At 41.3% G+C, this 26,095-nt stretch overlaps 1 protein-coding gene across 6 annotated transcripts in view; it reads right to left on the reverse strand.

Moving 5' to 3' along the window:
• FAT1 (FAT atypical cadherin 1) overlaps positions 1-26,095 on the reverse strand; it is a 302,956-nt gene that overhangs the window by 203,936 nt on the left and 72,925 nt on the right. For all 6 annotated transcript variants that reach the window (XR_005745015.1, XM_040334417.1, XM_040334441.1 and 3 more), the window contains exon 3: positions 14,054-14,368. Coding sequence is in view for 5 of the 6 variants with exons in the window: in XM_040334417.1 (XP_040190351.1) it covers positions 14,054-14,368 (315 nt within the window). In the remaining variant the exon portion in view is untranslated. The remainder of the gene's footprint in view (positions 1-14,053; positions 14,369-26,095) is intronic.

A 26,095-nucleotide genomic window follows, 5' to 3' on the forward strand; every position in this document is an offset into this window, starting at 1 on the left:
CTGGAGATTGAAATCTCAGAACTGACTGTTCAAATGTTTACATCCTTTAGCAGGTAAATTATTCTAATACATGCTTTTCAACAGTTTATTTATCTATTTTACTGGAGTTCAGTTCTATCTATCTATCTATCTATCTATCTTTCTTTCTATCTATATACACAGTTGAACCTCGGATTACGAGCATAATCCGTTCCAGGAGTATGCTCGTAATCCAAAGTACTCGCATATCAAAGCGAGTTTTCCCATTGAAGTCAATGGAAACGAAAATAATTTGTTCTGCATTGACTTCAATGGGATGCAATACCGAATGCGGCCAGAGGTGGAGGTGTTGAATTATTTTGACCTTCTGGTCCTACCCAGTTTTTTTGTACTTTACCAGCAGTTGTGATATGTGTACAGAAAACACATAGTTGATGAAAAATCACCATAATCTAAATGTAAATTCCATGTATTCATAGTGCGGCTCACAGCAGCTAAGAGGTGCATTAAAAAATGAGGTATGGATCTAAAAAGAGTATGAGCAAACAGGAATCATCTTTTATTTTCTGGGTGAAAAGACAGTGTTGCTTTACTAGAACCTTTAGGGCCCCGTCACATCAAACAAGTCCACAGAAGAGATTTGTAGCAGCTACGGATCTCTGATTATTTTCTGGGGCACTTGGTAGCTAGCGACATAGTTTCTGCTATAGCTGAATACAATGCTTGTCTGTGCAGCAATAAATCTCTGATACGCCATGGTCATCAGAAGCTGTGCTGGATAACATGAGCAGCTCCTGAAGTTGCTGATTTTGTAGCTAGCTTTCATTGCTACAAAAAGTAAAATCACCCAGCAACATAGCCACCAATCGCTGGAATTGCAGACACACAGAGCTTTTATTGACTGCTATTCATTATTTTCAAGAGACAAAAATACTGAGAGCGGTTCTGCGACCGCTACAAAAACACTTGCATGAATGGCTCTTAAAGTGCACCTGTGCACAGACTTTAAACAATAATGTGTAAATCAATCCTCAATGTGAAGTGGGATATATAGCAGCAGGCTGAAATCAGAAACATGGTTGCATTCTGCCTTTGAAGTTTCTAACTTCAGACTGCATTGCCTTGCAGGGTCCTATGGAGCCACCTTTACGTGCCTGATTTAGCCTGTGACAGGGCACGCATGTGTTGTTTTATCAAAAGGGATGAGTAGCAGAATGTATAGCTGATGTGAGTGGACAGGGACAGGTACAGACATGCCCTGTGTGTTGAGCAACAGTATATACAGGTGACATGGGTGGACCTGGACAGATATGGGCATGTCCTGTGTGCTGAATGCTGATCAACAGTATGTACAACTGACATGGGTGGGTCTGGGATGGGAGCAGTCATGCCTAGTGTGATAAGAAGCAGTGTACCTTCTGGAAGTTCAATCTAGCAGTAGGAGTGAGTAAGAAAAAAGGTGAGACACTGGAGATATTCTGAAAATGAAACCAAAAATTTAATATATTGCAGTTTACGAATACTTAAATGTGGTGTCTGAAAAAAAGAAGGAAGAAAGCCTAAAAAAAGGAAGGCAGCTATCACATCTAAAATTGGTGAGCCGCAAATAAATGTAAGCTTTTGGGTTTAATATCACTTTAATGAGAGGTAAAAGAGCTTGAAAACAAGTCCTCACTAACCTCTCTAGCTACTGTGAAGTAATATAGTTCTCAAAGATCCTTAAAAACGAGAAGTATAGTTTGTTCTGCACTCTTATGACCTGTTTTCAGCCGATCACAAAGCCGGTCCAGGCTGAAGAAAGATTATGACCATATGGTCAGGATCCACCCACTAGCATTGGGCTCAGCCTCTCAGTGAGCTGCTGAGAGGCTGAGCTAAGAGCTCCTGGAGAGGGGGGGGCAGAGCAAAGAGCCGATGACTGACAGTCACCAGCTCTCTGCTCATGAATCACAACAAACTGAGCGATCAGCAGTGTTTGATCACTCGGTTCTCAGTCTAATGCCCCGTACACACGTGCGGGATTTCCGATGGGAAAAGTTCCCGTCGGAAATCCCGAGGGGAAAGCCGAGAACCTGCTCGGTCAGCCTTTCCCCCTACACACGGCCAGTTTTCCCGACAGGAAAACTGTGAAGGAGCTTTGGTCGGGAATCCCAGCCGTGTGTATGCTCCATTGCAATTTTTCCCATAGGAAAACTTCCAAAAACCACCGGGCAAAAGTCGGGTGGTTTTCCCGGGTTGGAAAAAAAAAGAGCTGGTTCTCTTTTTTTGTCCGGCGGTTTTTGGGCAGTTTTCCCATCGGAAAAACTGGCCGTGTGTACGAGGCTTTAGAGCTGGTGGTGGACAGATGCAATAAAACTAAAAGAGACGTTTGGGATTTAAAAAAAATAAACAAACATTCAATAAACACTAAGAGCAGAGGGCCATGACCATCATTTACCGGCTCTTTGCTCTCCCCTCCAGTGCTCAATAGAACACTGGGCTGTAGAGGGGAAAGGAGGGGCTGGCTCAGGCTCTTAGCAACTAGGGTGACCACATTTCCAAACTACCATTCAGGGACACCCCCCTTCCCAAAAATCAGCTCGTGCTGTAACGAATCACAGCACAGTGATTGGACACAAGAGGCGGGATTTATGATTTCTCCAATCACAAGCAGGGGGCAGGGATTGTGCTCCTCGAGGCATTCCCGGCCAGGGCAAGTACTGTCAGTGAGTAAAGTAGTGATGTGGAGGCCTTTTTTGGGGGTATCAGATTTGCCCGGGGGGTAGCTGTGTCAGTTTCATTCCGGGACACTGTATTGTCCTGGAATGAAGGTGCCCGGGACAGACCTGCAAAATGCGGTACTGTCCCGGGCAATCCGGGACACATGGTCACCCTATTAGCAACTCGTGAGAGGTTGAGCCAGGTGCCAATCCAGATTTCTAGGGGAATGCCAACCATATGGTTGGGACCTTTCCCGACCCTGGATCGGCTGACCGACATCAGCCAACAGTGGGCTTTAGGTTGCTATGGGCTGAAAACTGGTCACAGGAGGGAAGAATGAATGTCACTCCTGTGATGCATAGGAAAAGTATAGCCAAAAAAGCTTAGCCTAAAGGCTCAGGGCTCATTTACACTTGAGGTCAGGGGGGCAGTATTTTGTAACACGATATGGAGCCGTTTGGGTCTATGTGGGTGGGTGCTTTTGTTGAACACTGCTCTTTGCATTCAATAGAGCACCACCAAGTATATGCAGCCACAGCAAAAGTCTAAACATGACCTGCTTTGCCAGCAACACAAGCACATCCCAACAGGAACCGCTGTTACTGCATCATTGAAGTAAATGAGAATCTGCAGACTTGCCTTTCATGTGCGCTTCAAATACAGGTCAAGGACAAAAAAAATGCCTATTCACCTGAGCGCGCCTCGGAAGCCTTCCCTTTTTTACAAATCCTTATTTTTAGAAGTAAACACTTTTTCCTTCAAGCATTTATTATATATATCTCGAAGCACAGCCCTCCCTTCCCCTGCCACATTTAAAAGTCTTAGGCTCCAGAAGAAGGCTTACAAATGTTCTGAAGTTTTCCAAGGAGCAAACTATGTCATTTTGTCACACATCCCTGCATTATTCCATAAAGGGTTCACTTAAGTGTGTCAGCCAGTGATCTGTGCAGTCACAACCCTGTATAACGTTTTGCTTACTGAAGCAGTTCCACAGAAGTTCTGAACTGTATGAGTGCTTCTCGGCTACAACAAAGAACTTTACCAGCCCAAACCAAATACTATTCATAAAGTTTTAAACCGGCAGAAAACATTAATTATATAGAAGTCTAGGATAGGTTTTCCTGTCATACCTGACTACTGCAGATATTAACACAAAGCTGAATTCCAGGGAACCTAAAAATCCTCCATTGCCGTGGGGCTGTGTCCACACTGCAAGGGTTAGCTGTCTGCTCATCTATGTCTAAGAGACTTGTAAAAGCACTTTTGCTTACCCGACCCTCTGCTCCTGCAGGCTCCTCTGTGCTGCAAGATCCATCCCAGCAGCTTCTAACGTCATTAAGCAGGTCCTCTGACGTCATTAAGACCACTGCAGGAACCATAGCTCTGCACTAGATGTGAGAACCCCGAGCAACAGTCTCCCGCTAGAGCAGAGAGGAGCACCATTTGCTGAGGGAGCAGAGGATCAGGCTTTTCTAACCCTTTATATAAATGAGCAGTTAACATTTGCAGTGGGTTTTAGGGTTTCCGGAGTTGGGCTTTAACCCATTTTCTTTTTTCCCCTTACATTTTAGGCCTGAAGATTGCCTATAATATTATACATTCTCCGGAAGCAGAGGCCTCAAACTGGCAGCCTTCCAACTGTTGTGAAACTACAAAGTCCCATCAACCCTCTGCCTGTGGGAGTCATGCTTGTAACTGTCAGCCTTGCAATGCCTCATTGGACTTGTAGTTCGGCAACAACTATGGTTTGAGACCCCTGCTCTAGAGATTAAAATGCTGGTAGCTGCAATTTTTTGTGTTGCATGACATTAGCGCAACAATTTACAAGCCCATATTTTCAGTAAAAAATACACTAAATTTTAGTGCGCATAAAATACACAATATATTACCTATTTTGTTTAATAAAATAGAAAAGATATGGTTACATCAGTTAAATAGATACCGAACATGTCAAGTCTTAAAACTGCCAAAAACAACAAACGACAGTATCCAAAATTGTCCACAAACATTGCTTTAGAGTCGGTTCACACTGCAGCGGCACGACTTCGGGGGCGACTCTGCAAGTCGCCCTGAGGACGACTTCAGAGGCGATTTGCATAATGACGTCTGTATAGAAGTCAATGCAGGTCGGCCTGAGCCGCCCCCGAAGTCATACAAGAACCTTTTTCTAAGTCAGAGCGGCTCGCGTCGCTCCTATTAAAACGGTTCCATTGCATTCATTGGGACGCGACTCATCAGGCGGCTGAGCCGCCTGACGTTTCGCCCCAGTGTGAACCGGGTCTTAAAAGCCTTTACAGATTATCAACTTAGCATTAACTATGAATCATGGTTCTAGAATTATCGCTCTCACTCTGGTGTGCGCAGTAATACCTAGTAGGTGTGGCGCAATTGTCGTTTTCATATGAAGGCATACCCAACAAATGTATTTATATTTAAATGGGCATGTATGTGGAGGCAGGGTCAGAGAGAAGAAAAGGCGCCACTCACCAACCCAGTGCAATACTATATAAATGAATGTGGCCTCAGCCAGCGCTGCTCCTGCCACTTGCCCTGACATGTTTCGCCCCGCTCACTAGGGCTTGGTCACAGAGGTCACCTGACATGTGGCCAAGCCCCACTCACTGGGGCTTGGTCACAGAAGTCACCTGACATGTTTCGCCCCCCACACAGATGACCTCTGAGCGGGGCAAAACATGTCAATTTACCTCTGAGATCAAGCCTCAGTGACCAGGCCGAAACATGTTGGAGGGGGGCGTGGCTGGAGCAGGGCTGGCTGAGGCCACGTTCATTTAGATACTAATGCACTGGGTTGGTGAGCACCGCCTTTTCTTCTTTCTGATAATGTTCTTACACCTCTGAATGGTGCACCGACACCAGATCCCTTCACTGCAACCGGCGGGAAGATCTCTGTCTCAGCTTAGAGCGGCACTGCAAGTTTCATTTGTATCTATGTGGAGGCAGGGATGTAAAAAATGCTTATTTTTTATTGATTTAATTCAATATTTCTCTTCACCTGCAGAACTAAACCCTCCTAACGTTTTTAGCCAAGATAGTTGCCATCTTGGCCTCTGTTTGATCTGTTACCGCCATGGTGCTGCACATGTGATCATTTATGACACCAGCCATTTGATGATTTGACAATTTGGTTGACAGCACAGCCAATGCGAAAATTACATTCCTGGCACGTGACAGGACAGTAACTGTTTTTTGAAACTGTTAAATATATGTGTTTAGTTTTACTTTAAAGGGGTTGTAAATGTTCGTTTTTTATTTTCTAAATAGGCTCCTTTAAGCTAGTGCATTGTTGGTTCACTTACCTTTTCCTTCGATTTCCCTTATGAATGTTTTTTTTCTTTGTCTGAATTTCTCACTTCCTGTTTCTACTCAGTAAGCTTTCCACCATCATCCGAGCCGTTCTGGCTGGGGGTTAGTCAGCCAGAACAGCTTACTGAGGAGGAACAGGAAGTGAGAAATTCAGACAAAGAAAACAAAGAAAAAAAAAACATTTAGAAGGGAAATCAAAGGAAAAGGTTAGTGAACCAACAATGCACTAGCTTAAAGGAACCTATTTAGAAAATAAAAAACAAACCGTTACAACCCCTTTAAATGTATTGCTATCACAAAGAAGCTGGCAATATTTCAGAAAATGGAGACTATTAAAAAAGAACTTCACTCTCTCAATCAACATTAAGTTTTTCTAATCCTGTTACATTTTCCGTTACTTCCTGATTTCTGGCATAGGCAAATGATGTCATACATCCCAGTAGTCTTCAGGGGGGAGGAGGGCAGATGGATTCCAGGAAGTAACATGACATGCTACATGAATTATCTGCCTTTACTTAAAGGGGAGGTTCACCCTATAAACAATTTCTAACACTACATCCAGCCCAGTTCTGCATATAAAATGACACTGACCTTTTTTTTTTTTTTTGCCGTAGATAGCGTTTAGCCATGGAATTCACTGCGGCTTCCGGGTAGGGAATCCTGCGGGAGTGGGCGTTCCTATTGACATGCCAATTGATTGACATGCTAAACGACGGCGCACACAGCGCGTCACGACTTCCCGAAGGAACCTCGGGTCGGCTCGGCTCTATTCAGCGCCTGCGCACCGGCGCCGAATAGAGCCGAGCCGACCCGAGCTTCTTTCGGGAAGTCGTGACGCGCTGTGTGCACTGTCGTTTAGCATGTCAATCAATTGGCATGTCAATAGGAACGCCCACTCCCGCGGGATTCCCTACCCGGAAGCCGCAGTGAATTCCACGGCTAAACGCTATCTACGGCAAAAAAAAAAAAAAAAGATCAGTGTCATTTTATATGCAGAACTGGGCTGGATGTAGTGTTAGAAATTTTTTATAGGGTGAACCTCCCCTTTAAGATGGCCAGAAATGCTAGAAGAAGTAATTTCTCTGCAAAATAAAGCATGGAGACATAGATGGATGGGTGGGATTGTTCTGAATATTAAAAATGTGTTAAATTGTGTTTTTGGTTTGTGGTGCTCAGCTACAGTGTAGTTCCACTTTAATTCACTAATAACTAATACCTTATGCTACAGTGAAGTTACTCATTCCAAAAAAAACGAAACCAGTTCATTTCCAAAAATGGCCGCCTCTATTGGGTTGCAGGTACACTTTAAAAACAACCTCTTTTTATCTTCCTGCTAATCACCTAAATTACAGCTCCATGAAACTTCATTTCTCTATCAATCTGAGAATTAAAGTGTGAGGAACGCTGTATACTGCAAATCGTTCGTCCCGAGATTGCAGCTTTCAGTCAGAATTATTGAGCTAATAAATCAGAGCATTACTCATCCTTGCAGCATCCCTAAGCACTTTATGAAGAACCAACGAGGATTTAAGTTCACTAGCATTTGTTGTTTCCTTTTGAACATAATATTCTAGGCATACCTTAAATTATGAATAAACATTGAAATGCACTTGAGAATGCATTACACGCCTCAGTGCTTTCTGTATACTTGATTTTAAACCTAAATTAAAGCCAATTCAACAGTGAACACCGAGAGGTGCCAGGAATGTGAAGCCTTGTTTCTGCAAAGACTGATTTATGTTTGTAGAGCAACAAAGGCGGTTAAGTGTCTGTTGCTGTACAAGGATTGTCTTTTTCATCTATATGTCTACAACAACGCGGGATTATTGATATGAAAAGAATGAAACGCGTTTAATTAAAGTCATGCCAGCTTTCTATCTGCAAGTGAAATTAGCATTCAATGTGAATCTGATCTTTATCTTTCTGACTGTGAAAGCAAACATGTCTTAGCTATATATCCTGCAATATGTCCATTCTTTCATATTCAGAGCATAGATATTATTAAAGAGTCAGCCAACACATTTTTTTTTTTTGTACGTTTTGGATAGAGTTTGGAAGGATTAGAACCCCCTCTCTTTTTTTTTTTTTTTTTTTTTTTTTTTTTTACTGCTGTCCTTTCACTTACTGTCGCGGTGACAATGGCTTCCCCAGACAGGAAACAAGGGAAAATCTGCTAGCAGGACACAGACAGCAATAAAAATGTGACAGTTTCTAGCCTTACGTTACTATATTAATAAAAATATTTTTTATTCCAGTCTATGCTTCTGTTGCAGATTTTCCCCTCAGTGTCTGGTGAACCTGCTGTTGCTCTGACAGTTAGACCGCATGCACAGGGATGTACTAAAATACTCCCTTCTTTGCTGGATCATTATTCAAAGAACTGGCAGAATAATCCATAATAAAATATACTCCTGTTTTGGTCTCATTCACACGGCCATAAAAAAAAAGGTTATTTTTAATGAAAGTGGAGGTTCACCCAAAAACCCAATTTTTAACATTAGATTGAGGCTCATTTTGTCAAGGGGAATCGGGTGTTTTTTTTTAAATCGAAGCAGTACTTACCATTTTAGAGATAGATCTTCTCCGCCGCTTCCGGGTATGGGCTGCGGGACTGGGCGTTCCTATTTGATTGACAGGCTTCCGACAGGCTTCCGACGGTCGCATACAGCGCATCACGATTTTCTGAAAGTAGCCGAACGTCGGTGCGCAGGCGCCGTATAGAGCCGCACCGACGTTCGGCTTCTTTCGGCTACTCGTGGCGCGATGTATGCGACCGGCGGAAGCCTGTCAATCAAATAGGAACGCCCAGTCCCGAAGACCATACCCGGAAGCGGCGGAGAAGATCTATCTCTAATACGGTAGGTACTGCTTCGATTTAAAAAAAAAAACACCCGATTCCCCTCGACAAAATGAGCCTCAATCTAATGTTAAAAATAGTTTTTTGGGTGAACTCCCGCTTTAAGGATCTAAATGCAGCTGCATTGTTTTCAAAGGATCCATTCACACAGGCACGTAAACATACTGGGGGTTATTTACGAAAGGCAAATCCACTTTGCACTGCAAGTGCAAACTACAAGTGTAAAGTGAACTTGAAATTGCACTGAAAGTGCACTTGTAATCACTGTAGATCCGAGGGAGACGTGCAAGGAAAATAAAAAACAGCATTTTAGCTTGCACATGATTGGATAAAATCAGCAGAGCTTCCCCTCACTTCAGATCTATCCCTTGGATTTACAGCGAATGTACTTCCAAGTGCACTTTCAGTTTGTATTTGTAGGGCAAAGTGGATTTTCCTTTCGTAAATAACCCCCACTATTTTGTGAACTATATTGTGTATGCATTACACCTTTCTATCCAGCAGGTGGCACTGTAGTATAATAGTGAGGTAATCAGAGGAAGTACCATCCTTATTGTGTTATATGCACTTGTTTGTGTTCTCTTCCTGTCTCCTTGTCTTCCTGTTTCCATGATGATAAAAGGCATGTAATGCATTTCTTCGAGAAAGTAAAGCACATTGCTGAAACAAGAAGCTTCCAGATCATAATTATTCAATATCCTGCTTATAAACATGAGCTGCTTTCAGACCTGTAGCACAGAAACCTAAAAAACCTGCATCTAAGAACATGTGTGTTGCGTGTTTAAATGCACGTACTGTATATACATTTGTAATCATCTTTGTAATCCCCAAAATAAATCCTAGTTAAAGTCCTTGTAAAATCATTTAATGAGCTCTGAAAATGGATTACATAATGTCCAGTGTGTGTCTTTTGTAAAAAAATACCTTATTTACAGCGCCACTGGGCACTCACTTGACCCGCCAGGGCTCTTCTTCCCCACTTTGAGCTCTGCTGAGGGAGATGCCGAGATCCCCATGGAAGTCAGCCCTGCTTTGAGCACTGCAGAGGGAGGGGCCACTGTCGTCACCCTGCAGGAGAGGAGGGGAGCTCCGGCGGGTCACATGAGCGCCCAGCGACACTATAAATAAGGTATTTTTTTACAATAATGTTGCATAAAGACACACGCTGGACATTATATAATCCTTTTACAGCGTGGATTACATGATTTTACAAGGACCTGAACTAAGGCTTATATTCCAGTTAGGGCTTATATTGCAGAAAATCAAGATAGGTCTTTTTTTTGGGGTAGGTCTTACTTTCGGGGGAAACACACTAGTAAAGTATCTCCGGAACAGGCAGGTGACTATGTTTCATCTTTTTACCTTATAGCAGGGATATGCAATTAGCGGACCTCCAGCTGTTGCAGAACTACAATTCCCATGAGGCATAGCAAGACTCTGACAGCCACAAGCATAACACTCAGAGGCAGAGGCATGATGGGACTTGTAGTTTTGTAACAGCTGGAGGTCCGCTAATTGCATATCCCTGCCTTATAGCCTTGCACATCAGAAATTTTTGATTTTCTTGGTATAGGAGTATATAGGGTTTAAGGAGGGCAGTGGAGGAAAAGGATTGATGATCTTAAACCGGATCCCCCCCCCCCCCCCACCTCATTCCCCCCCCCCCGCATACCCTGATGCTGGTTTAAAACATTTAAGATACTCACACAGATCTAGCATTGTCCTACAGAATCCTCTCTGAATTCAAGCCCTGCTCAGTCCTTTACTACCATCTTCTTGTATGACATCATTGGGCGGTCCGCTGGCTTTTCCTGGTTCAGCCTCCGGGCCTCACCATAATGTGTCACTGAACCCACCCCCTCTACCTTTCTAAATGAAGGGCTCATGGGCAGGCAGAACAGAACTTTTACATGAAAAAAAAGGTAAACAAAATTGTGCTCTTTGTGTAGAGGTGCCTCCTGGGGCATGTGACGTGTCTGAGAAGTGGGTGGGGCGAACCTCTGTTCAAACATGTGATCATCGATTGCACGTAGACTCACTGCAGCTCCTGTGTACTGAATCGTAAAATACCTGTCGCTTTCTGGTGCCTAGGGTGCCACACATGCCACATGAATGGCAGTACGTGGCTGTGCTCAGGTAAAGACTGGTGGCTTATGCACTGGCATTTACCCACACATGTGCATACAGCCCTTATTCCCAAATGCGCTACTTTTTCATTTGGGGAGAGGTGCCATAAGCGAATATCTGGGGAAACGCCAGTGCAGAAACATTTATGCGAGCACAACTGCCTTTAGCTATTCAAAAAGAGCAAGGGATTTTATGCCTCATCACATCGGAGCTGATAAATGTCTGTGTGCAGTCTTGGTAAGTTTCAAAGTAGATTGTATAGAGATTGTATAGTGTCTATTGTCTTAAAGTATAATATATAGTGGCGCCTCTTCACTGAAATCTGAGCGATTGAACACCGCCAATCACTTAGTTCTCACAGCTCCCCCGAGCAGAGAGATGCTGAATTTCAATCAGCAGCTCTCCGCTCTGCTCCCTCCTCACTTACTGGAGGGCTGAGCTGTGGAAGGGTGGGGAGCGACCTGAGTCCCTGGACTGACAGGTGTCAGTCCACAGACCTGACAGATCCAGACTCCCATTGTCGGAATGACGCAGTGCCTGGACTGATTTCTGTGATGTCAGAGAGCGGACTTCAGTCTGCTATCTGTTGAAAACGAGTCACAGGAGTGCAAAACAAATTGCACTCCTGTGATCCAAAGGAGAAGCACAGCCAAATGAACTTTGGCTGGACTTCTTCTTTAAGGGCAAAATCGTTATTCTTTTAGTTTTGGATAGAGGGGAGATGGAGTAGAACACCTGTCAGTTTTTATTGCTGTCTGTGCCCCCCATTAGGGAGATGTACCCTCTCTCTTTGTCTACATTATTGAAGTCCTAGATGTAAATCTATTTGGGAAGCAAGAGATTGCTCTTGCAAAGGGACTCTGTCCTCCACTTTGTCTAACAGCATATTATTGATATTATTACACTCATAAATAGCATCAAGCACAAAAAAATATTAATAAAACGCGGGCAGGCTTTCTTGCTCATGACGCATTCAGCGAACACAAACACAGAAATACAAGAAAGTAAAGTTCAATCATCAGCAGCGTGGAGCGAAATTCTGTCTTTCAAAGTGAAAATAAACAGCATGATATGTCCTCCGTGGTCGAGGCTGAAAACAAAACAACCGCTGCTATTACAAGAGGCTTTCTGGGCAAAAGACATAAGCTGATATTTTGCGCATTTCCCACTGAGTACAAATGACACAGGTGACCTTTAAATTCATGTGTTCATTGAACAGGATTTCACAAACTGGCTGAAATTGTTCTGAAGCATTTTACACTTCAGCAGTCCTGTCAGGGACATGTTGGACTTGGGCTGCCCAATTCATGCTTGTAAGTGGATTCTCCAAACTCATACACTAGAAAAAAAATAAAAAACACTTCATATAGAATATAGCCCCCCCATATAATGAAAACACAAGAACGTAGTGGTAAGGACTGTGGTTATACTATTAGACCATGGAATTTTCTAAAGGGGCAAAATGGCATTACCGGGAGACCTGGAGGTAATAGAATTTGGAGAAGTGGGCATATCTTTAGCACACTATAACACTTAGACGTGAACTAAGAAAGCGGTGAGTTCAAAATGGGGCATGTTTGGCATATGCACATTGTGCTGCCTCGGTAGTCCATCCAAAATGTATTAACATTAGACATGTGCAGTTCGTTTTGTATGAATCGAAAATTCGTACGAATTTCCAAAAATTCGTACGAATTTCCAAAATCCGAATTGCTGTGCTAACTTCCTGGGTTTGCGTTTTAAATTCTTCATAACGAATGTTCGTAATTTTACGAAAATTTTACGAATCTAACGAAAATACGAATTTTCGGCCAATATGAAACAGTACGGAACGAAACAAATTTATTGACGGCACCCATGTCTAGTTAACATTAATGTGAATGCAGTAACCCAACACACGGGACTGGTGTAAAGGGGATTTAAAAAAGATAAACCCCATATTTCAATATATGAGTTTGTTGCAGTCCTAAATATTCTTACTGACATACAAAATGTGCAATATTTTGTTTGCCATAAGCTCTTTAGCCTTTCTCATGAATCTACATAAATGGAATTTACTAGATCTATGGAACTAGTAGTATATACCTGGCTTCTGATGTCCACAAAGTGCACAGAAATAATAAAACCAAAGGCTGCCATTGTAAGGTAATCAGCAATCGTAAATGAGGCTTGCCAGCTTGTACCATGTGCCAAACCAATGTACATTTGTGTACATGTAGTTATGGAAAATGTAAGTTGAATTTCATACATCTATTCCAGAAGCACTCACTAGAATGACAGGCATTTTCTAGGTTGTTAGTAAATGTCTTGGGAGGTGTTTCAATTAGGAGGAATCCGGGGACCCATGACTAAGCGGCAGCCCCATGGGAGGGGCGAAACATGTTGGGGTGTGTCCTGAACAGAGTCTAGGCTGAGGCTGCTTCCACTCTTTACCCAAGGATGTTGTGTCCTGGGACTTCTTTTCCTTCCTCATGAACTTCTATGGAGTTGAGATGAGCTCTTTCTCTGTCTGCACTCCCAGTGTCGTTCAGCATTTAAGGACCTACTAGAGCCTGAAGCAGTACCCTTAATTTCTTTGTATAGGGTCAAAGTAAAATTGTAGGCATCAGTTCTAGAGAGAGTGGGTGGCCTGACAACTATCATGTATGCCTAGGATCTGACAAGGCTATCCAAGATGGGGGAGCTCATGGCACTGGAATATGCCTGAGCCCTGTGCACACAGAGTGGTGTATTCATAGTCCCAGCCATTCTTTAATATGAAAATAGCAGTGTAATCATCATAATATTCACACTAGATGCCAAGATCGTGTTGGTCGGTGATTTTTTTGTGTTGAAAAACATTCATAGCACAGACAGGCAATCCTTATCTGATTAGGCTCTCCTCTGAACAAGAATGCAAATGGCCAACATTTTAGCATATGCTAGATTTGTTAAATTGAGGGTATGCTTGTCATACAATATGCTAAAGCATTGAAATTTCATTTAATACGATTTCCACTCTGGGGCTATTTCCCTTCTTTCACAATTGTACCAAAATGATACTTGCATAAGTTAAACAACGCTTACCTGTCTTTGGATTGATTGCAAAGAATCCTTGAGGGTTCCCGCTTGAAATCTTATAAGTCAGCTTGTCGCTGGAGCTGGAATCTGGATCAAATGCCTTAATTTGTACAACGGATAAATCCTTGGGAGAGTTCTCCATGACCTCTGGGTAATACACAGGTTCTGAGGTCTGCGCTGCATTATCATTAACATCTTCAATTTCAATATATATTTCAATGAAAGATGAAAGTGGAACAACACCTCGATCTGTAGCGTAAACAGTCAGCCAGTAATGAGAAGTCGTTTCACGGTCAAGAGTATCCGCCGTCCGTATAATACCTGAACATTAAAGAAAGACAGAGACAGCAGTTAATGGAAATTTCAGCACTTAAGGTTAAGTATCTTTCAATTTCTAATTGCGCAAAACACATATTAAGTGCAGAACATAATCAATCAGTGCAGCAATAAACCCATTCTAATGAAAGCATTTTAAAGTGCTGAAGGCCACAGAGGGAGGCAAAATTACTTGTATCTACTATCTCTGGAGGTGTTTAAACACAACAGGATTTAAAAACGGCTTGTGGTCAACCCCTTCAAAATGCTAGAACATCATGATTTTACAGCTTTTGGATTAAATCCAGATATTACTTGACATGAGTGAAGCTTCTCTAACAGGTGTAAAGATACCTATAGATACAGTATTACAGAACATACAATCTAGCTTGTCCATTATGGTATGCTTATACTGTATGCCTTTCTCAACATTTGTTGGCCAAGCCATGTATCATGAGCCCACCGCTATTGCCAGGGGAGGGTGTCAACAGAGCTCTCCCCCTCCCCTCTCTATAGAAACAAGCATACATGTTCACCCAAAGAAAGTGTATATGTCTGTATATGTTTGCTGGGGATTTAACCACTTGCTGAACGTCCTATAGCAGTTTTACTGCTACAGGGCGGCAGCTGTGTGCTGGATCACATATATATATATATATATACGTGATTCCAGACTTCCGTCTGCAGGGGGCGCATACGATAATTCACAGCAAAAGCTGATCTGCAGGTGTCGGGCACTTGATGTCTTCCAGCACCCGACGACTGCCGGTAAAGTACACAAAACAGAGATCTGCTTATGTAAACAAGGCAGATCCCTGTTCTGATGGGGTAAGGGATGGATTCTGTGTTCCTGCAAAGCAGGGACTAGAATCCATCTTTTGCCTTAGTAAAAGCAGCACACATAGTAAACACAAACACTGGGTAGACACATATTTAACCCCTTGATAGCCCTAGATGTTTAACCCCTTGCCCAGCCAGTGTCAGTACAGTGGCAGTACATATTTTTAGCGCCGATCGCTGTATTAGTGTCACTGGTTCCTGCAAAGTGTCAGTTAGTGTCAGAATATCGCAGTCCCGCTATAGGTCGCTGATCGCCGCCATTACTAGTATAAAAAGAATCCATAAATATATGCCATCGTTTGTAGACGCTATAACATTTGCGTAAACCAATTAATATACTCTTATTCAAATTTTTATACCAAAAACATGTAGCAGAATACATATTGCCCTAAATTTATGAAGAAATTAGATTTTTACATTTATTGGATATGTTGTATAGCAGGAAATAAAAAATATTTTTTCAAAATTGGCTGCCTTTTTTGTTAAAAAAAAAATGCAGTGGCGATACCACCAAAATAAAGCTCTATTTTTGGAAAAACATTACATACGTTTTATTTGGGTACAGCGTCACACTTGTCAGTTAAAATAACGACGTGCTGTATCGCAAAAAATGGCCTGGTCAGGAAGTGGGGTAAATCTTCCAGGGGTCAAATGGTTCATTTAAAATTGCTGGATCGCACTTGATACAGTACCATAATCATTAACATCTGTGGGCACCATAAGTCTGTAATAACCTGCCTGTAAACCTGCTGGCTAGATGACTCACAGTATACTGCTGCTCTATCATTGTCTTATCAGCAGACTAGAGGTGTGTCCTGTACTGGACCAAGCTGTACCGTTTAGAGACAGATATTCAGGACAAAGTTACAGTGTCTGTGCAAAGCCGCCTGAATGACTCACTGATACCTCTCCAATGATACCCTGCCACAAAATACCAAGTGCTTCTGGATATGGAGGAGCACGTGACCTCCTTTCATGATGCTGTCTTTGGACCTAGCAGCCAATTGCTAGACTAAAGGCCCATACACACGATTGAATTTTCCGACGGGATTTTCCGATGGGAATTGTGTGATGGCAGGGTTTTGTCGGAAAATCCGACCATTTGTATGCTCCATCGGACAATTGTTGGATAGCATGCTTTAAAATTTTCTGACAACAAATGTGTGATGTCGGATTATCCGATCGTGTGCACAAATCCAAAGTACAATTACGCATTCTCAGAAGGAATGCTAACCATAGCACAACATTAGCAGAAGTTGCCCAAAGGGTGGTGCTTAAGAGCTGAAAAAACACGTAGTTTCGTATTTGTTGGCTGTCAAAGTTTTGCCGTCTTTGTACAGAACAAGTTCACAGCCAACACCCTTCGGACAAAAGTCCTACGCTTTGTCTGACGGAAATTCGATTATGTGTACTAGGCTTTACTCTATCAATCACTTGGTGGACAGGATGATGACACTGCTCCCTAAAATTTTCTGGCACCAACCGATACCAGGAATTTTTGCGTAAGGGACGAGGGGCGAGTACTGGAGAAGTGAGTATTAGGTGGTCACGGGGAGGGGTGGCCTCACAGGCACTGAGTGAGCAAAGTAACAGAGTCCCTTAGCTTAATTTGAGGTCAGCAAATGATTTATGCTGTTTGCCATGGGTGACCAGACTGACTGAAAATCATTATAAATTATTTGACAAATAAAGACAATCTAATTTTTATTATATTTTTTTTAAGTTGTCCATTTATCTGCTTGTGTTGAGCTCAGTTTTAAATGAAAGCCCATGATACCGTCAACTGGATAAAAAAAGTCAAGATTACAACAGTTACTGATTTGCAAAAAACATGGCTTAGTAGCAATCATCCTAAGCCCGGTTGGAATCTCGGCCGGTTCAGCAGTCTGTGTTGATGGGGAAATCAAGCTAATTTATTTTCTGCAAGCCTTTTTCAGCCAATGAGGTTGGAGATTCCCCATACAGCCGAGGAGATCGTGAACATCACTGGATCGGAGGGTGCTCAGGTAAGGATCTGGGGGGCTGGGGGAAGCCACTGCAGGCAGAAGGTTTTTTATCTTCATGCAAAGAATGCATGAAGATAAAAAAAAAAAAAACTTCAGCTTTTAGAGTCACTTTAAGCTTTCCATAGATGGATCAACATTTTGGTATTTTGTTCCCTCTCTGGACATTCCCATTCCCAAGAAGTTGATCTAATAATCGGCTTCTCACTAACAGGCTTGTTGGAAAATGTTTGTTTGAGCAGCGCCGCAGCCAACTGAAGGAGGAGGAGTCCCCGCTGTCAGAATACAATAATGCAGTGGGGAGGATCCATCTCACTTGGGTGAATGGGGGAATCTGTTCAGTTTTTTTTCTGATCAGCTGGCTGATTGGGTATGGTCAGCTTTACCTATTAGCATTTCTGGGCACTGCACTAACCAAAAGCAGTCAGTTTTAAATCCTTTTTTTTCCAGTGCGCACTTAAATCCGATTGGTAATACAGGCATTTCCACGCTTAAAATGACTCTGCTCATGTTACTGTCCTTACACTACTTACTTCCCCAGCAAACACTCATTCTGCTAATCTATCTGATCAGTGGTCTCCAAACTGTGGCCCTTTGTTTGCTTTTATCTGACCCTTGGGTCACTAATACCAACTAATACCAACAATGGGGCATAATTCCCCCCCCCCCCCCCCCCGAAACCAATGAAGGGGCACAATTCCTCCCAGTGACACCAACAATTGGGCCCAATGACATCAATGATCGAACAATTTCCCCTTAATTGATGTTGGGAGCTCTTCTACTCCCAAAGGCCACAGTCCGTAAAGTCTGAAGGACAGTAAACTGGTCCCTTGTTTAGTATATTTGGAGACCCCAGGCCTAGATACATTTTATAGCTGTGTTCCTGGCATTTAAGGCACATCTTAAAGGAAGGGGAATAGGTTAGATTCATTTACAATTTTTTTTTACTATAAAATCACTGGTAAAAGAGAGAGAAAAAAAATTAATCACTTTTAGGGATTTGGGTTATAATAATTGTTCACTATTCTTATTTTGAGAAATTTGTAATTAATTTATAACCACCTAAAGACTATAATTGAAAGTGGACATGTTCATTGCAGGAATTAGTGAATAAACTAGCATACTAGTGAAGAACTGGCATATTCAATAGACATTAGGTATGCCACAAAAGGAATTCACTAGACAACTGTGTGACTATACTAATAATGAGTGAAATCTACTATTCGCAATGGCAGGAAAACACCAATTGCTGAGGTACCAATGTCTGGCCTTTTGAAAGTCTTTACCATTTCAGGAAATCTGGGAATTGCCAAGTTTTCAAGGTCCCAATGAGGTAAGTATGTTGATGGTTTTATCTTTACTCTGAACCCCAATCTTGAAATCTTCTTCTGAAAGTTCAGGTTCTGGCATGCAGCCAGCTGGTTGTCGAGGAAATCCCTATAAACATCTATTGGACTGAAACCTAATTCTCCCTCGCTGCAGAACACTGTTCAGAGGAAGTATGCCGAGACTAGAACTTGGCAGCTGAAGTGCTATGGATCGTGGCACAAAACATAGTCTAAAACACAATTATATTACTCATTTCCCCTGGTCCATAGGCCTTGTGACCCTGGAGATCTTACTTATATTCATAAAATACAGAACCGACAAACTTCAGGCATATAAAAACTAAAGTGCAGAAGAACCAATCAGAATACATATACACACTATATACTGTATATATAACTATATATATAACTATATATATATATATATATATATATATATATATATATATATATAAATTATATATATATATATATAAATTATATATATATTATATATATATATATATATATATATATATATATATATATATATATATATATATATATATATATATATATATATATATAAACTAGATAGATAGATATACACACACACACACAGTATATATAAACAAGATGGAATCTGCAGTTCTAACTAGTTCAGGCGCAGACAAGCCAGATCAAGTCTGTCCAATCTCTCTTGACAGCCTTGTTTCCTATTTTAATCCCCCGCACTGACTCATATCTGACAATTAAACAACCTAAGGGTTTCCATCAGCCTTCCTGTTTTTATCAGATGCCCGCCCTGATCCATATACTGCAAGCTGATACATTTGTGGTTATCCCAGAGTACAAAAACAGGAGCAATAGAGTACCGTCTGTATTTCTTCTTTACCACAATTTCCTATTTGCACAGTTGGTTACCTTGTACAATACCATTTTAAGTTATTATAAGTTATTGCCTTGCTTTAAGCAAAGCTCCACTTAAATAAAAATGACATTACATTATGGTTGCTACACAAACAAACATTTTGTAATTTAATGTTATCAACAAAATAATTTTTGTTTCATCTGTAACCAAAATGCTTGATCGAAGAGGAAACAAATCAGGTTTAGCTTCCCTAGCTCTTCCCAAGCCCTGTACACATGGCCGGACGGCCAAAATCCCATCGGAATTCCGACGGAATTCCATCGGAGTAAAAGAGACATGTTCTCTATCTAAACTCCGACGAAATTCCTCAGAATTTCCAATGGAAAAAATCCGATGGGGCATACGCACGTTCGGAATTTCCGAAGGAAAAAGTCTGTCTGACTTTTTCCATCGGAAATTCCGATCGAAAAAGTCTGTCTGACTTTTTCCATCGGAAATTCCGATCGAAAAAGTCTGTCTGACTTTTTCCATCGGAAATTCCGATCGTGTGTACAAGGCTTTAGCCTTCCTGCAGTGAGTATTTTATCCTTTGTGATAAATTGACCATACATCAAGAAGGGTGATGGTAAACAATTATGGCAAACCTTCTGGATAATTATTTATTATATATTTACCATAAACAAATTGATTATAAATGATATATTATCTACTATATATTAATTCATCCCATGTGGGTACCGCCAGTTATATCCAATTATATATGTTTTTAGTTATGTATACTGTACCTATAAATCTAATTAAATAAATATTACCCAATATTCTTTTTCTTGCTATAGTTCTAGCTCATCATATATAATATTTGCTATTTTATCATATAATATTTATTTTAATGAACAATTTTGATATTGGGCAATAGAACACCATGTATATCTGCTCTCATTTTTATTATATTTTTATGTATTTCTTATCATTACTACCTATAATAGTACGGTATATAAATATGCATTCTTTTTTTTATAAATATAATGCTGTATATACATTTTTATACATACATTATTGCTGTATATCTTTTGGTGTTTTTAGTATCTGCCCACACCTTCCTATTGTTAGTTCCAAATATTGAAGGTGTTTATATGTATTCTCGGATTAATAAAGACCAGTCCTTGATGCAAAAGATTCCCTCAAGCATTCTCTTCCAGTGCCTCTATAGATCATTAACTATTATTTGGAACTTACCGCCTCACGCATATTGTTCATTGGGATCCAGATGCCCTCCCAGCACAGGGTCATCTAAAAAAATCCCCCAACGAGTACTGAGTGCAACTTAAATCTGCAAGGAGACTGAAATATTCCTCACACAACGGGTTTTCCGACGGGAAAACTGCAAGGAGAGCTTTTGGCCGTGTGTATGCTCCCTCGCAGTTTTTCTGACGGGAAAACTGCCAAACTCGCCAATCAAAAAAAAGAGAACAGCTCTCTTTTTTCCCGCTGGGATCCCCGACTACCCTTTTCCCCCATTAGAAAACCTGGTGTGTAGCAGAAACCGGACCTTTTTGGCAGTTTTCCTGTGGGAAAAATTCAGATGGAGCATAAACACGGTCAGGATTCCCGAGGAAAAGCTCTCATCTGAGTCTTCCAGACGGGAAAACTGATCGTCTGAATGGGGGAAAAGTAGAGAGCAGGTTCTCGGTTTTCCCCTCGGGATTTCCGACGGACCTTTTCCCGTCGGGAATCCCGGTCGTGTGTACTAGGCAACAGGCCTTGCTACCACGTGACATTTTAGCACTTTTTTTTAATGTATTTTAGGTGCGTTTTTTTAGTAGCACTGTTCATTTGAATGGGCCTTCCTCCACTCCAAAAAAGCGCCAAAGAAGCCCATGTGCCAAATTTTGTCAGTGAGCCAAGCACGCTTTGTATGGTTTTCATGCATTTTGTTGTGCAGAAAACAAGTGGCAGAAATCATGACTGCTAGCTGTGTTTGGGGGGGGGGGGGCAATAAGAAATAATGGCACCACAAACACATTGCATGTTTTACCATGTTTTTTTGTTCATTTATCAACATGCAACTGCTGATCTCATGCATGTGCAGTGTGGTGCAATCTTAGTCAGCTTGCCATGCCCAGCTGACAAAGATTTTCCATAAACGCCAATGTTAAATGTTACTGGAGCTGAGCCATGCCAAGCTGACCAAGAATACCCAAAGACCCCAATGTTAATATTACAGGAGCAGTGCCATGCCAAGCTGACCAAGATCTCCCAGGAGCCAATGCATAACCTGGAAATGATGTCTACGACCACGGCCGCGACTGCTAAAAGAGGAAGTGAAATTAGATATAGACTTAAATCAGGTAAGTGAACAGAAAAAATTATAATAAATTGCCAATTCATTTTAAAGATTCACATTAGTGCTGCATGGTGAGGAGTTAAAAATGTGAGTGGAACTCAGCTCTAAAATAGAAATGAAAGGCAAACATTTGTGTATAGATATAAAAAATAAATAAAACCATTCTAAATATATTTTTTCCATATTTTATAAGTGATCACATTCCCTCAGTTCTCAGCTGCATTAGAGCTGGAGGGAGGAGAAGCAGCAGCAGCAGCATACTGAGCTCCCCAGTGAATGGCTGTGCAGGGGTGAGCATGTCAGATCAAGTCATTGGAGGAAAGCATACTGAGTAGTGTTGAGCAGAATACGCCATATTCGATTTCGCGATATATCTCGAATATATAGTCGAATATTCGAGATATATTCGCTAAATTCGAATATTCGTGATATTTTATCGAAATGAAATCATTGCGAAATTTCGCTATTGCGAATGCGAACATAATTGCGAAATTTCGACAGATGCGGAAGGAGCACTCTGATTGGCTCCGAATATTCGTGATATTTTATCGAAATTTCGCAAAATGCGAATGCGATATTTATTGCGGAATTTCGACAAATGCTGTAGGAGCACTCTGATTGGCTCAGAATATTCGTGATATTTTATCGAAATTTCGCAAAAATGCGAATGCAAAATTGATTGCGGAATTTCGCCAACTTTTTTAGGAGCGCTCTGATTGGCTCTGATGCAAAAGGGCGGAGAAAATAATCGCGCGATATTCCGATTGCCGAATAATCGCATTGCGATTTTTCGGCAAGATAAAATGATCGCTTCAGCTACTCGGCCCAAGGTCTCTAATCATACCAGCAATGCTTTTAGACGTCGATGGAGATCTCTAGGATGTGATCTGTTCTAAAAATAAAATTGAAAAAATTCAAATATTCGGAATAGCGAATATTCACCGCGAAATTCCAAATATATCGCGAATACTCGAATATGCCATATTCGAGCCGAATATTCGCAATACGAATATTCGTGAGCAACACTAATACTGAGTTCCCAGCATAGCTAGAGAACTGACCACAGTGTATTCTCCTACTTTGTGTGGTCAGATTTTAATAGGAAAGCAAAGGGTGGCAGGAACACCAAGGATTTCACATAAAGGAAGCGATTCAAAAAGAACAGGATACTTTCTCATACAAGTACCTGGTACAGCAGGCACATATCAGGGATATTAATGTGTTGGGGTAACAAACGCTTTAAGTTTCTACAAAGAGAAATGTTTTACATCAGCTTGGTTTTGCACAGAAAACGTGACCCAGTCTTCAATGCAGATTTATCATCACCTAACATAAAAGTCACATTATTGGATCCTTAGGGCAGAGCGTCTATCAAACATTTATTTCCAGATTATCCAGTATAGAAGAAATAATAAAATAAAAGCACATGTAATAACATTTCAATTAACAGAGACTTGAGTATCCTTCAGAGGCTCTTCCTTTTATAGACCTATTTTTCGGCTCCTATCTCCTTGACAATAAGATAAGGCATTGCGGTGATTCAAGGTGCACTAGCCTGTGATCATTTAATTGTTATTGCAAAAAAAAGCAACAACTCTCTCTTTTAAGACGCCTTTGGCTGATAAATTACCCCAAATCCGTACCTAGGACATTTAGCTGTAAAGTCAGGAGGTGTTTAATGACAAAGTTCTGAATGCTTTTATCTGAAATATGTCAACTGAGAATTTTTTGGGGGAGAGAACTGGTCTTTGTGAAAAGAAAAGTGATTGTTCCTGCCCAAAGTAATGGTCAGCAGGCAGGGCTCTGTGGATAAATGGGAAGCGATGATGCAATTAGAGAATCTCGACAGAAACGGCTCCTCGATTCAGCACATTAATTCCAGTCCACCAAATCTTTTGGAGGAAAAAAAAAAGCAGACAGTTTCCACTGTCATCCCCATTTACGCCGATTTTAATAGCTGCAGCTTATTCCTGTCATCCTGCCGCGTCTGTGTCAGAACTTTGGGATGAGTACTATAATTGTTCTGCAAAGGTTGATGGGATAGAGCGCAAATGCCTTCCCTTTTAACTAATCAGATATGTACAGATATGTCAAATGTCACCATACCGAAATCTTATTAGAATGAGTGGGTGGCGAACTGCATTACTGAACTCAAATCTAAAGTGTGGGGACAAAAAGTTTTTAGGGGGGCCATTAGCTAGGCCTAGGTACCAATAATGTACCTCTAATGGTATGTGCCCAGCTAGAGGCTGCTGTCCCTTTCTTAGCAAAATGTTACTTAATAAAGGGGTTGTAAGGGTACAATATTTTTTTCCTAAATAGCTTCCTTTACCTTAGTGCAGTCCTCCTTCACTTACCTCATCCTTCCATTTTGCTTTTAAATGTCCTTATTTCTTCTGAGAAATCCTCACTTCCTGTTCTTCTGTCTGTAACTCCACACAGTAATGCAAGGCTTTCTCCCTGGTGTAGAATGTTGTGGTCGCCCCCTCTCTTGGACTACAGGAGAGTCAGTACGCTCTCTTCATTGCAGATAGAGAAAGGAGCTGGGTGTTAGTGGGCGTCCTGACTCTCCTGTTGTCCAAGAGAGGGGGCGAGCATGACACTCCACACCAGGGAGAAAGCCTTGCATTACTGTGTGGAGTTACAGACAGAAGAACAGGAAGTGAAGATTTCTCAGAAGAAATAAAGACATTTAAAAGCAAAATCGAAGGATGGAGGACTGCACTAAGGTAAAGGAAGCTATTTAGGAAAAAAAATTGTACCTTTACAACCCCTTTAGGTGTTAGTAAAATCAGTCTGTATATGCAGTAAAAAATGCTTTTATACTCACTGTGGAACCTAAGGAGTTACTCCTCTGCATAGTGTAAAAAGGCCGTTTGATCCTGTCTTCTCTGACCCACCCCTTCTTCCACTATCCCCAATCTATCTGCTGATAGAACAGAGCCTTGGGCGCAAGCTACACATGCTCAGTTTGTACTGAGCATGTCTCCCACAGTACTATGTGTACTGTGGGAGACTAGACAAAGTGAATGAAGGGTCCTGTGTTTAGTAAAACTTTAAATGCACCCTGTGGCAGTAATGATGTTGAACTTAAAGCCAAGGTTGGAGAACAGTGATCACAGTGGGTCTCTCCCTGTACAGCTCCACCATTCAGAATTAATTAAAAATTCAGAGATTACAAGGTGATCAATATTACAGTCATACACTCCTTATCTGATCACAGAATTTTCTGCATGCTCTTAAAAGAATACAAAATAAAATTTACAACAGTAAAATCAGTCTGTATATGCAGTAAAAAATGCTTTTATACTCCTCACTGTGGAACCTAAGGAGTTACTCCTCTGCAGTCAAAAATAAGTGTTTAGTGGTAGAAAGCTAAAATTAAATCCAATAAACCTTTTTTAACACAATGGTGCTTTGTGGTTATCCTATACACTCTTTGGCTCTCCATGGACAGCCCAACTGTTGACAAAAGTTGACAATATTGAATAGGATCCTCAGAAAATATTCATGAAAAAGCAACAGAAATGGTCACATGCCAAAAAGTAATGATGCAGAATCATTTACTTGCAATTACATGCCAAAACATGTTTTGGGGTCACAGAGGGCCCTTTTCTCAAGGTGGCAAACATCCCTCACATCTGTCACCTTATCAAAGAGTACAAACAGACTTCTATTGGCATTAAGGAACATGAGCAGGGCAGACTGGTACAATAAAGATCCTTATTGCTGTCCCCACTAGGTAGATGCACTCTCACTATTTTATCAGTGACCATCAAGACTGAGAGTGAAGTATAATCCAAAGACTCGCCATCATAGGAATAGAGGGCAAATCTTCCAATGGGGGAACTTATTCCGGTAACAAGGGTCTAAGAGGGGATTTTCATAGTTGATTAATTTTGAATAAAATTACACTAGTCCATCCAGATCAACCTGTGTGGGTGTGTGTTCTGGTCGATAATCATTTCACATATCCCTGTATATTGTGTTCACTAAGATGCATGTCCACGAGACTTTTAAAACTATCAATATTTCCTGCTGACACCACCGATTGTGGAAGAGTGTTCCACATCCTTATCGCCCGGACAGTGAAAAAAACCAATGCAGCTTAGGATTAAACCGCTTCTCCTCCAATCTCATTGTGTGGCCCCGTGTCTTTTTACACTCTTTTTATATTCTCTAAGACTAAATAGTTTCATACCTACGCTGGGATTCCCATTGAGATATTTGTATATCGCTATCATATCTCCTCTTCCCTCATTTTCACAGATTTCCTCTAACTTCCTGTTGTGCCTACAGGAGGCAAAGAGAAATCTCCCCAGCAGGACACACAATACAGTGTTTTACCAAACCATTCTCTATCCAAAA

Source organism: Rana temporaria, chromosome 1 (genome assembly GCF_905171775.1).
Source record: "Rana temporaria chromosome 1, aRanTem1.1, whole genome shotgun sequence".
Classification (NCBI taxonomy): Eukaryota; Metazoa; Chordata; class Amphibia; order Anura; family Ranidae; genus Rana; species Rana temporaria.